The sequence below is a fragment of the Bos javanicus genome, chromosome 25, assembly GCF_032452875.1.
Source record: "Bos javanicus breed banteng chromosome 25, ARS-OSU_banteng_1.0, whole genome shotgun sequence".
Taxonomy (NCBI): Eukaryota; Metazoa; Chordata; class Mammalia; order Artiodactyla; family Bovidae; genus Bos; species Bos javanicus.
The window spans coordinates 19,340,179-19,352,780 of NC_083892.1; the positions used below are offsets into that span (position 1 = coordinate 19,340,179).

Sequence of the window (12,602 nt, forward strand, 5' to 3'; positions counted from 1 at the left end):
AATAGCTTACAACAGCAATGACTTTGTAATCACTGGGAAAGAAGTTATTTACTAAAGCTCTGGGTTATAACCTTCTTAGAGGCATGGGCTGGAAAGTGTCAGGTCTTCTATGTTATTTGTGTATACTATATGCTCAGTGAGATATAGTTGACTTATGTCCATCATTGTTCTTTTATTTTAGGTAAGATCAAAAATTGGTTATTGCCCACAATTTGATGCCTTGCTGGATTACATGACTGCTCGCGAAATAATGATCATGTATGCCAGATTGTGGGGGATTCCTGAGACCAAAATTAACAATTATGTAAAGAAGTCAATGGAAGCACTGAATCTGGAATCCTATGCTGACAAGTATATTTACACTTACAGGTGAGATATTATACTGATGCTCTCATTGCAGCTAATATTGAGGAGCCTTCTGCTGATTCTGATCTTTGGAATCAGTGCCCACAATCTAGCCAGAGTTCCACTGACAAACAGAAGCAATGACTGGGAAATAATCTACTGCCTTGCCAGTAGTGGGATATCAGCAATAAAGCAGACCTAATTAGGCATGCTGTGATTCATGGGGTCGCAAAGAGTCAAACACAACTGAGTGACTGAACTGAACTGAATTAGTATCACAATTTTCCCTTGCAGAGATGAAACACAATCCTGGTTCAATCGCAAATGTAGTCATTGAATTTATAATGAATTATAAATGAAAGCATCTCTCTCTCTTATCCTCTGTTGTTCTTTGTCTCTCAAGGACCATGTGAAATTCTTTGTATTGGCTTGGTAAATATATTGTTTATATATCTGGGAATCTAAAGGAACTCTGGTAGACAAAAGTCACTTTTCTACATTTCAAATGAAAATGACTTGATTTATATATTTGCATTTGGATCTGATGCCTTGGTTGCGTGCATGCATGTCCCACTTGTTGTTACCCTATGGACTGTAGCCCACCAGACTCCTCTGCCCATGAGGTTCTCCAGGCAAGAATACTGGAGTGGGTTGCCATGTCCTCCTCCAGGGGATCTTCCCAACCCGGGGATCAAACCCATGTCTCTTAAATCTCATGCATTGGCAAGCAGTTCTTTATCACTAGTGTGCCACATGGGAACCCCAATGCCTTGGTTGAATGACATGCAGTCAGCATTTTTAATATCTTGGATGTTTCCTATGACTCAGCATTTTGGAAATAATTTAATTGTTTCCTGTAAATAATGGATATACATTAAAGATATGTTTTTAATGTATTCAATTACTGACACATATACCCATCTGTTTCTGCTTTCTCTCTCCTTCCTTAACTATGAAGTGGAGGAAACAAACGTAGACTGAGTACTGCTATTGCTCTCATGGGAAAGCCCTCAGTCATCTTCCTAGATGAACCATCAACTGGTATGGACCCAGTAGCCCGGCGCCTACTCTGGAATGCAGTGACACGGACACGTGAAAGTGGCAAAGCAATCATCATAACATCCCACAGGTGCAGCTCACTGGGAGGCTCGGTTAAGGTTTAGAAGAGTTATAATGGAATGACCTATGGGAAGGAGTTTTCATTGAGAGGAGAGGGCAGGAAGTTCAGGAACTGTTCCATTTGAGGATGTGGTCTTTTAAAAAAATTAAAGTGCAGTTGATTTACAATATTATATTTGTTTCAAGTGTGCAACTTAGTGATTCAATATTTTTATAGATTATACTCCATTTAAAGTTAGTAAAAATATTGGCTATATTCCATGTGCTGTACATTATATCCTGTGGATTATTTTACGACTTTGAGTTTGAAAATATCTCCATTTGCCATGATGTTGATGAGGGGCAGATAAAACTTCCGTTTTCAAAGAGGGTCACAAAATACTGGCTATTTGAACTATAGAATATCTTCTGATAGAGATTTTTTAAAACTTCACATCATTTTGGTGTTTTGTTCTACTAGTATGGAGGAATGCGATGCTCTTTGTACTAAGCTGGCCATCATGGTGAAGGGAAAGTTTGTGTGCCTGGGCAGCCCTCAGCATCTCAAGAACAAATTTGGCAATGTTTACATCCTAAAAGTCAAGATCAATATTGATGAAAATAAGGACAAATTAGAGCACTTTAAAACTTTTGTTGAAACAGCTTTTCCAGGTAAACTTGGTTGGTTGGGTTAGCTTTGATATAGATGTGTTAAACCATATTTATTGTTCTCACCATCCATATGCTGTATATCTCCAGTAACTATTTCTTATGAATTATTGATATTAATTGCCCTTCCATGTTGAATTATTTTTGGAATGCTTGTTCTTTTAAACTTTTTAAGTTTGGTTATGCTCAGAAGTTTGCACAAAGAACAGAAATATTCACCAATATCTTGGTGTATATTAACTAGTAAGGTAGTTGTGACATTAGAGCTGTCCATATGACCTATATACCTAAAATCATGTTTGAACATAATTCTCAATTTTTAGTAAATAGAACCTGTATTAGTTCACTAGGGCTGCTATAATAAGATACCACAGACTGACTGGCATAATGGCAGAAATTTATTTTCTCACAGTTCTGAGATTAGAAGTTCAGTATTAAGATTTCAGGAGGTCTGGTTTCTCCTGAGGGCTCTCTTTTTGGCCCGCAAATGGCCTCCTTCTCTCGCTGTGTCATTAGACAGCTTTTTTTCTGTGTGTATCCATGCCTGGTGTCTCTTACTCTCCGTATAAGGACATCAGTCACAGTAGATCCAGGTATCACCCTTATGATCTCATTTATCATTAATTACTTCCTTAAAAGACATATGACCAAATACAAGCAACTGGGGTTAGGGCTTCAGCAAATGAATTTGGTGGGGGTGGGAGTGGGGGATGGGAAATGACACAATTCTTTCCATAATATCACTCATGAAAAGTTTTAAGGTTTTTTACCTCACACTGAATATATAACTGTGGTCTTTTACTGTCCCAGTCAGGATATGAAACTGAAATTCAAACAAGAACCACTAAGCTTTCTTCTCCTTAAGCATTTTTTTGACTATATGGTACAATGCCAGAGACAGCAATTATTTCTTTCTATCTCTTATCTTTCCTTCCTAAATACAAAGAAGAAACATGGTAAGACTTTTATTAATTCTGCTTTTTCATCTTAGTTTCCATTCTGCTATGCTGAGCAAAATATCACAGATATCCCCCTTGTGTGTCAGGCTGAGGAGCTGGAAGTTTATCTTCCAAGCAATAGAAAACAGCCTAATTGATTACACAGTAAGAATGGAGAGCAGAAAATAAAAAGAAATAGAAGGTAGAGCAGATCTGGGGGAACAGATGTATGGGAAATAGAACTATCTCAGTGTTGTTATTAATAGTCTATTAAGAAGTTTAATACTCATTTATGCATTCATTCAGCAAATATTTCTGAGATATAGTGCCTACATCACTACAAAGAAAAGCTATGAACAGAAAGTCTCATTTACTGCGTGCTGTCCTAACAACTTTCTCTAGGACAAGTCTTAAAGAAGAGACACTAAACATCAGAGACCTATAATTGAGGATGTGGACACAAAAGCTTTAATAGAAATGTGGGTTTGAGGAACATTTTCAACTGAAGGTGGCTGTTCCTTGCCTTATTATATTTGCATCCACCTGTGCCATGACATAAATAAAATATTTAAATCAATGATATTCACATTATACCTGCCAGCAGTTGAATGGAAAATAAGTTATGGAATAATCATATACCAGATTACCACTGTGCAGAAGGGGAGATGAATGAAATAACTATATATAACAGCATGAGTCAAACTTATAATATTGAGAATGATATAAAGATGGCAACATAGGTCATTCCCAACATCAGTTGGGAAGATCATATTCATAAGAAGACCAACTAGTAACTATCTGTAGACAAGACACCATTATGAAAATCCCAGAACCTGGAGGTAAGGTTGAAGCAACCTCCTGGGCAATAGAAACCAAGAGAGCTATGAGAAGGGTAAGAGGAGGAGCTATACACTGACTGTATCAACCCTCCCTTAGACCTGCAGTTTCTCCACTTTGGAAAAGAGAGTCAGTGGTGTTCATCAGGTCCCCCAGTGTTGCAGAATGCTTCTTCAGAGGCCCAGTTGGGTCTTAACTCTCAAGGGTCACTGGGTGAACCTGTGAGACTTTACCACTGGAGACTACGTAAAGACAGAGAAGAGGGCTGGTGCTTCAACCACTAAGCACTCAGATCTTAGCAAAACCACATTCTTTCTTGCAGCAGCATTGGAGTAGAGTTCCAGGCCAATGGCTCTGCTCATCTGCAAAGCTGAACTGGTGGCCATGTCTGGTGTGAGAGCTTGGAGGGTACTTCTACCATATTTGAGTTCCTAGCCAATTAGCTGTACCAGGGGTACAGTCATTCTCTAGCCCTGCTGACTAGAGAAGTAGATTCAAAGCCCCTGACCATCTGCTGAGTATAGCCTCTAGTTTCCTCCAACCAGGAAACCTGGCCAGAGAATTTAGGAAGAACCATGGAACCCAACCTATAGCTGCACTTTGGCCTTATCTGACCAAAGAGCTCAAAGGGCAGGTCTGCCTGATATGGGTCCCCAGCCAACAAACCCTATCAGCTATGGGGCCTGTTCCATGGCCCTGTCTAGGAAGAGAAGCAAATTCACAGCTCTACCCAACTGCTGAGTATAGCTTCCAACTCACCTGACCAAGAAGCCTGGCCAGTGAATTTGGGCATCTGTTAAGCCCATTCTACAGACATGCTTGGGTGGGAGCCAAACCAACAGTCTTGCCCAACTGTTAAGTATAGCCTCTGGCCTTACATCACCATGATGGCCTTGGATGGCCTTGGATTCTAGCCTATGATATTGCCCACCTGCAGAGCCCAAATTATAGCTTTGCTCAATTGCTGAACACAGCATATGGATTTGCTCATGTAAAAAGTCCAGTCAGTGACTCTGCTCATTCATAGCATAACCTAGGGCCTGACTTGAAGACAGAGACCAGACAGTGACCCTGTCTGACCGCAGAGTACAGTCTTGAGCCCATACAATTGTAGAATATAACTGGCGGCCCTCTTGAAAGTAGCCCAGCCTGTAGCCTTAGCCAGCAATGAAGCACAACCAACAGCCTACTAGACTGTGAAGGCTAGCCTACAGTCCTACCCAACTTTGAGTGCAGTTTACTTTCCAGTATAATCATGAGCACAGCATGAAGCCTCATCTAACTATAAAGCCCTGTCTGTGTCCCCACCTGAATGTAGAGACCAGAAATTGGCACCATCCAGTCAAGGAGCACAATATGAACCCTTCCCCCAAGAGCAATTGTGTCCACCCCATATGTAGCCTTGCCCAATCATGGAGTCAAAGAATGGTCCTACCCTGCCAGGGAGCACAGCCTGTACCTCAATAGGCCAGAGGTGATTACAGATCTCAGTTAATGTTACCACTAGACTGTGAAGTAGTAGCCTGTAGTCATAAGTCTTGCCCATCCAGGGAGCCTATCCAGCCGCCATGCATGAACAGCTCAGCTGGAAGGTCAGTTCAGCCACAGAAATCAGACAGCAGCCCTGCCCATCCACCCACCTTCAACCTCAGATCACAGGCAGTGTACTTGCCCAAGCCAAGACCCTGTTAGCAAGACTGCCTGCCCCTGGATGCTGCCACACAAACGGTCCAAACCTCTAGCTGAGCTGATGAGTGAAGGTGTGTCCCTGCTGAAGTGAGTCTGTAAACTCTACAAGAGGAGACTACTTATCAAAAGTGGATACAAACTCAAGGAATCAAGGACCACAGAGAGTCAGGTATATATAACACTACCCAAAGAAACTAATGAAACTCCTTAAAGAAATGGAGATCTATGGGCTGTCTGCCAAGGAATTTAGAACAATCCTTTTCAAGATGTTTAATGAACTATATGAACACACAGACAACCAAGTGAAATTAGTTGTACAATGCAAAAAGAAAATGAAAAATACAACAAGAAGAAAAAATAGGCACCATAAAAAAGCCCAAACAGAAATCCTAGAACTGAAAATATAATGACTAAACTGAAAAATTCAGCAGATTCAACCAATCAGAAGAAAGAATTAGTGAACTATGAGATAGGTCATTTGAAATTATACAATCGGAGATGCAAAAAGAATGAAGAGTGATTAAAAGATGAAGTAAGCTGACAAAATTTACAGGGCACTATAACAGAAACAATTTATATTTTATGGAAATCCCAGAAGGAGAAGAAAAAAGGACTGAAAGTCTATTTAAAGAAATAATAGCTGAAAATTTCCCAAACTTTGGGAGGGATATGGATTTTCAGATTCATGAAGCCCAAAGAACTCCAAATAGTTGAACCAGAAAGGGGCTAAAGAATATTGTAATAAATTTGTCAAAAGTCAAAGACAAAAAGCAGGAGAAAAGTAATTTGTCAAACAAGGGAACCCCATTAACCTATCAGCAGATGTCTCAGTGGAAAATTTTCAAGCTGAGAGAAATTGAAAATATATATTCAAAATACTGAAAGAAAAAATGTCAACCAACAGTACTATAACTGGAAGAGCTATCTTTCAGATGAAGCCCAGGAAAAGATGAAGCCTGTTTAAGTTTATTAAACTCTCCAATCAAAAGACAGACATTAGTCAAATGGATAAAAACACATGGACCCATAAATTTTGTCCATATAGTTAGCTGGAGTCCCAAACTCTCTGAATATGGAGGAAGTCATTTTCTTCTTTCTTTTCATTAAGAAAATGTTTTCCAGAGGCCTCACACTGAACCCATTCCAGTTTAAGTTGGACCTAGTCTGACTCTGAATTGGAGAAGGAAGTGGCAACCCACTCCAGTGTTTTTGCCTGGAGAAACCCAGGGACGGCGGGGCCTGGTGGGCTGCCGTCTATGGGGTGGCACAGAGTCGGACACGACTGAAGCGACTCAGCAGCAGCAGCAGCCTGACTCTGAACCCAGTTTGGTTGTTGACAGAGAGCTAATGATGTTTAAGTCAGATCCAGTCCAACTCCATACCCAGTCAGGTTAAAAAAGGAAAAAAACAGAAACCTCAAATCAAGTTACAGAGCTCTTGACAGAAAAGCTAGGAACTCGGATATCCAAGAGGGACTTACTTAATACCTTCAGGTCCAGTGAGAAAGTAGTGAAAACGAAAGGCTCAGCGAGTACCTATATCTGGTTGCACTTTGCTCATAGAGCCATTGGGCATCCTTTTGGATCCCACTTTACTTCCCTGGTGGCTCAGACAGTAAAGAATCTGCCTGCAGTGCAGGAGACCAGACTGATCCCTGTGTCAGGAAGATCCCCTAGAGAAGGGAATGGCAATTCATTCCTGTATTCTTGCCTGGAGAATTCCATGGATAGCGGAGCCTAGCAGGCTACAGTTCAAGGGGTCACAAAGAATCAGACATGTCTGAGCAACTGACATTTTCACTTTTTTCACTTTCACTTTGATGTTGGAACTACTCATCTGATGCATACCAAAAATTTTCAAGAGTTTATCGGAGTGTACATTGATTCTAATTGGGCATCACCAAACCAAAGGTGGTTAGGAGGTCTCCACAGACAGGAATTAGGGGAGAGATGTTTATAGAGAAGACATGGGAAAAAGTAAGGAAATATTTGATTTGCTAGAGCTTAAGCAGTTGCCTTATTTGGGGAAACATAGTTGGCTCTTTGTGATTGGTTGTTCTTAGAGTTGATTTCCTCAGATTCAAGTACATTTGCTTTGGCTTAGGTTTTTATTTCCTTACATAGACTATCAAGGAATTAGAGCCACCTCAGTCTAATGGCTTCCTAGTTTGATTATATTAACATATTTAAAATATTTAAAATCTCAATTAATTTGCTGCTGCTGCTAAGTCACTTCAGTCGTGTCCCACTCTGTGCGACCCCATAGACGGCAGCCCACCAGGCTCCTCTAAATTTTAATAACTTACAAAATACAATGATAAGCATAAACAAATATGTTTGTTCTAAATCTGGAAAGTATACCACTTCTTCCCCCAACTTGCACCAGAGGATTCTTATTCACTTGAAAAAGAACATACAGCCTGACTTTGGTGGTTTATATGTATGATTTCCTCTTTAACCTAGCATAGGATCATAAGAATAGCAAGAAAGCCTCTTCTCTCTTCCCCAGGAAACACGCTGTACATACATGTTCATAAAGCCAGAATGAAAATCCCACCCATTTATATTCTCAGCCCTATGTTCAGGGATTACATCTTACAGCATTAGAATTTTAGAAGGCTCAAGTTTCATCCTTTAGACATGTGAGTTGACAACATTTTGTGCTTGAAAGTCTGTCCTCGATAATTCCTAAAAATCCATAAAACAAAGCCTACTACACCAGGAATAAATCTGCTGAAGAAATTAACTGTATCATGTATAGTAAAGAGGTAGGCTTTTGGATTACATCCCTTTTTTTACTAGCCATATCTATTTACGCCTCTGTTATACATATAATTAAGCTGATGTATCAGTATTTTGACATTTAAAAAGCAATATGCAAAATTACGTATCTATCCTATCTTTTCTTTCTCAGGTAGTGAATTAAAAGATGAGAATCGAGGGATCATTAACTACTACGTTCCCAGCAAGAACAATAGCTGGGGAAAGGTGAATGTAGAAACCATGCCCTTCTGATATTATCATATGTTAAGAGAAAACTAAAGCATTTGGGATTTGGTCTTAAGAAATGGGCTATAGGAGGAGCAGAGACTTTAGGTTACTTTCAATGGTCCAAGGAATTCATTTTAATTAAGTCAGATTTCCACCTTTAAGTCCCACTTTTTGTCTGTATCCATCAAGAGAATGGAGACAGAGACCTGCTTCTTCCCAAATTCTCAGTGATGTCTGTTATCTCATCCCCCCCTTTTGTATCTTTTGTCCTCCACCATTAACTTGCCAGCAGTTGGAGGAAATGTAGGAGAGGCTCATCTGGGTGGTGGGCTGGAAAGGACGACTGAAATGGTAACTGTACTTTATGTTGTTGCTGTTAAAGATGTTTGGTATTTTGGAGAAAGCTAAAGAAGAATTCAATTTAGAAGACTATTCCATCAGTCAGATAACGCTGGAACAAGTCTTCCTGACTTTTGCTGGCAGTCAGAACCCAGAAGTTGAGAAAAAAGAGTCTTGAGACTCACTTGCAACTAGTAATCCTACGCGTTCCTTAGACTACTCTCTACTACACTTGGATACAGAGAAGGGCATCCCTGTAAGTGTATATCTTGGTATAAATATATTTATGTAATAAAGAGTTCTTCAAAGGAAACATATGTTCCTTCTTCATAGACTTACATTAGTGGCTTGTGATTCTAGTATGTGCAAATCTAAAGATATTTAGTGAAATTTCTATTTTCTTTCCTAGAAATATGAAACAACATCATTTATCAGAGTGGGGACAAGGGCCTTGTCCTGAGTATTTTGAATATCTGAAAAGAAACATTCAGAAATGATGGAGCTGTCAGAATGGTACAGCCTAGAGAGCAATGGTTTTACATTTTAGCAGTTGATTTATAGATAAGAAGAAGATAAAGCCTGGAACAAAAATCGCCTTTTTCATAGACAAAAACACACACAAATAGACACACAAATTTTCTGCCAAAAGAGTCCATTTAAATTAATATCAAAGTTTATGGGGGTAAATTGTGTATTTCCAAAACTCAAGCCAACATTCTACGTTTGTAAAAGGATATTTGCACTAAGGGGCTTTCCAAGTTTCCCTAGAGATAAAGAACCTGCCTGCCAATGTAGGAGACATAAGAGACATGGGTTCACTCCCTGGGTCAGGAAGATCCCTTGGAGGAGGGTACGGCAACCCACTTCAGTATTCATGCCTGGAGCATCCTGTGGACAGAGGACCCTGGTGGGCTACGGTCCATAGCGTCGCAAAGAATGGGACACAACTGAAGGGACTGAGCACACACAAATGCATTTGCAATAAGAACATTTAGAGTTCAAGAAAGGAAGCAGACCATTCTTTAAGAAGTGTCCTTTCTTTTCTATTCTTGGCATACCTCTTATTTAGAAAGAAAGAAAGAAGGCGAAATGAGGTGTAGAGAGAGGGAGATAGCATATTCTAATTCATGTTTAGGCAGTTGGAGTTCCCCCATAAGCAACATGAAAAATCTAATCACTTCTGCAGAATCACAGGCAGATGAATAGACAAGTAGGATGATCCTCCTCAAACTGCAAGATAGAGTCAGTGAAGCTGTTCTACTGTGGGGTGCATGGAGGTGCAGGGCTTTTTTTTTTTTACTCTTCAGTTGAATTTGTGACTGTATTGTTTTTGTTTTATGTTTTGGTTTTTTGGCCTCAGGCATGTGGGATTTTAGCTCCCAGACCAGTGATCAAACTTGAACCCCTTGCACTGGAAGGAGAAGTCTTAACCACTTGACTGCCAGGGAAGTCCCCCAGGTATAGGTTTTTATATCCTCAATTGGATATTGTAATTAATATCTAGAAGCTATTCTCTGTACTGTTTTTAAAATTTATATAACTTTCTCTGGGTTCCATTCCAATACCTGCCATTAATCTCTGACCAGTGACTTCAGTAATTACAAACTTTGTTTCCCAGACTGGCCATCTTTAGAAGGGAAAGGGAACTCGTTTTGTTTAACCTTTTACTTACATCTTGTCTTCAAGTTGGCTTCAATAATGACTCTTTAAAATATTCTTCTAGTCTAATAGGAAGGGAGAGGCTTTATCACCTATCCTATCTCTTCATCCTTCAACAAGAAACAAACAAACAAATGTGTCAGTTCCTCTACTAAGCACTTTACATACATAGGATCATTTAATCCCGTGACACCCTCTGAGATAGGAAGTGCTATTATTGTCCTCATTGGGAGGCTCAGAAGGGTTATCAGTGTCCCTAGTAAGAATCAGGAAACCACACAACAATTTGAACAGGGAAAATTAAAAGAATTGTTAACCATAACAGGGATTAGCTATAAGAAAGTAAAGAGAACCCCCGAGACTGTCCTATGGCTGACGTAAAATGTTCTGTGTGATTAGTTGGTCAGTCGTATCTGACTCTGCAACACCAAGGACTGTAGCCTGCCAGCCTCCTCTATCCATGGGATTCTCCAGGCAAGAATACTGGAGTGGGTTGCCATGCGCTCCTCCAAGGGATCTTCCCAACCCAGGGATCAAACCCAGGTCTCCCACATTGCAGGTGGATTCTTTACCATCTGAGCTACCAAGGAAGCTCAAGAAATACTGGAGTGGGTAACCTATCCCTTCTCCAGGGGAACGTCTCAATCCAGGAATCCAACCGAGGTCTCCTGCATTGCAGGCATATTCTTTATCTATCTGAGCCACCAGGGAAACACATAAAACTTGGAAGATGGTTCCTCCCCAAGGAAAGGTTTAATTGTGGCTCAACTGATCCCGTGAGGAAGTTCACTGTCCCTGGACCAGGGCTATTCCACACCTGCTGAGCAAGCAGGAATTACTGCTCCCAGTACAGGCAGCTGAGGCTGGCCAACAGGAACCATGGCTAGATCTGGCAAGCAGGAAACTCTCCTCTGGGTTGTTGGCAGCCGGGTGCTAAGAAGGGTAACCTCTGTGAATCACTGGGAATTCACACTTAATACCATGGCTGGGGTGGGGTGGGGTGGGGTGAGTGTCACGAAATGTCCTCCACATCCACTGCTGGCAGCGACAAGGTAAGAGCAAGAAGAATCTAAGAGAAAACACTTATCACGAATAGAAGTCCCTCTTCTGCAGTATTTCTCCAGCGACCTCTCCTGACAAAGTTAACCTGTCATTCAAGAACCCAGATCTATTTGGCGTTTGAGAGGCAGTAAATTGATACCTGGCACAGCAGGAGAGAGAGGATTTGCCCTCCAACAGTCAGAATTCAAAACCTATGATTCGCTACGCTACACTGGAGCTGCGCATTCAGGTGGGGTCAGCCAAGAGAAGCAAGCATAAGTGAAACCGGGGAGCAGGAGAAAGGTTTGGAGGTTAGGTGAACCCAACGCCTAGAGGGTCAGGGCATAGCTCAATGTGCGGAAGGTGGAGGGGTGGGCTGGGCTGAGCCATGCACCCTGGAGAAAGGGCCCCTTGGCGGCCTGTCCTGCACCCGCTGCACGATATTGCAGACTGGGGTGCTTTGGGATGGCCAACCGCGGAGGGTTTAGGACTTTGAGCCTGTGCCTTGCCTCTGAAAATTGCCTGTTTAACCCCCACAGAGCCAGGGGTGGCGGGGGACGGTCAGCGACAGACTCTCGTTAACCTTCCTGCCTTAAGCCACCGGTTCTGCTGAGGGTGACTTTGATGAGGGAGCGGGGAGCCCGCGAATTACAAGATTATGGGGTTGTCCAGTAGGGTCCAGAGGCGAGGAACCTGGAAGAGCAAGCGAAAGGGTGGAAATAGGGCCTTCAGGGTCTGGGCGGTGTGCGAGAGACGTTGGGGGGACGGGGTGCAGTGCTCAGAGAGGGGAGGAAGGGGAAGGCTGGCGGGTGCTGGGGACGTGGGTAGATCAAGGGGGTCGCTCTCCGGCTGCGGGTCTGGACGAGCTGGGGTCTAGGGTCTGTGGGGGCTTGCGCTGGGAAGGAGCGGAGACAGCACACACAGGTTCCTCTGATCAGCCGGTCCTCAACGGGCAGTGGCAACAAGCGGGAGCCAAGGAGGTTGCGGAGGGCCTTGG

General features: G+C 41.8%; 1 protein-coding gene across 1 annotated transcript in view; it reads left to right on the forward strand.

Annotated features, from left to right (window-relative positions):
* The window catches only part of LOC133238290 (phospholipid-transporting ATPase ABCA3-like), a 198,709-nt gene extending 189,498 nt beyond the window's left edge, over nucleotides 1–9,211 (forward strand). The window contains exons 21-25 of the mRNA XM_061401221.1: nucleotides 182–369; nucleotides 1,304–1,474; nucleotides 1,925–2,115; nucleotides 8,490–8,563; nucleotides 8,949–9,211. Coding sequence (XP_061257205.1) covers nucleotides 182–369; nucleotides 1,304–1,474; nucleotides 1,925–2,115; nucleotides 8,490–8,563; nucleotides 8,949–9,083 — 759 coding nt within the window. The 3' untranslated portion in view covers nucleotides 9,084–9,211. The remainder of the gene's footprint in view (nucleotides 1–181; nucleotides 370–1,303; nucleotides 1,475–1,924; nucleotides 2,116–8,489; nucleotides 8,564–8,948) is intronic.
* Nucleotides 9,212–12,602: the final 3,391 nt, after the last annotated feature.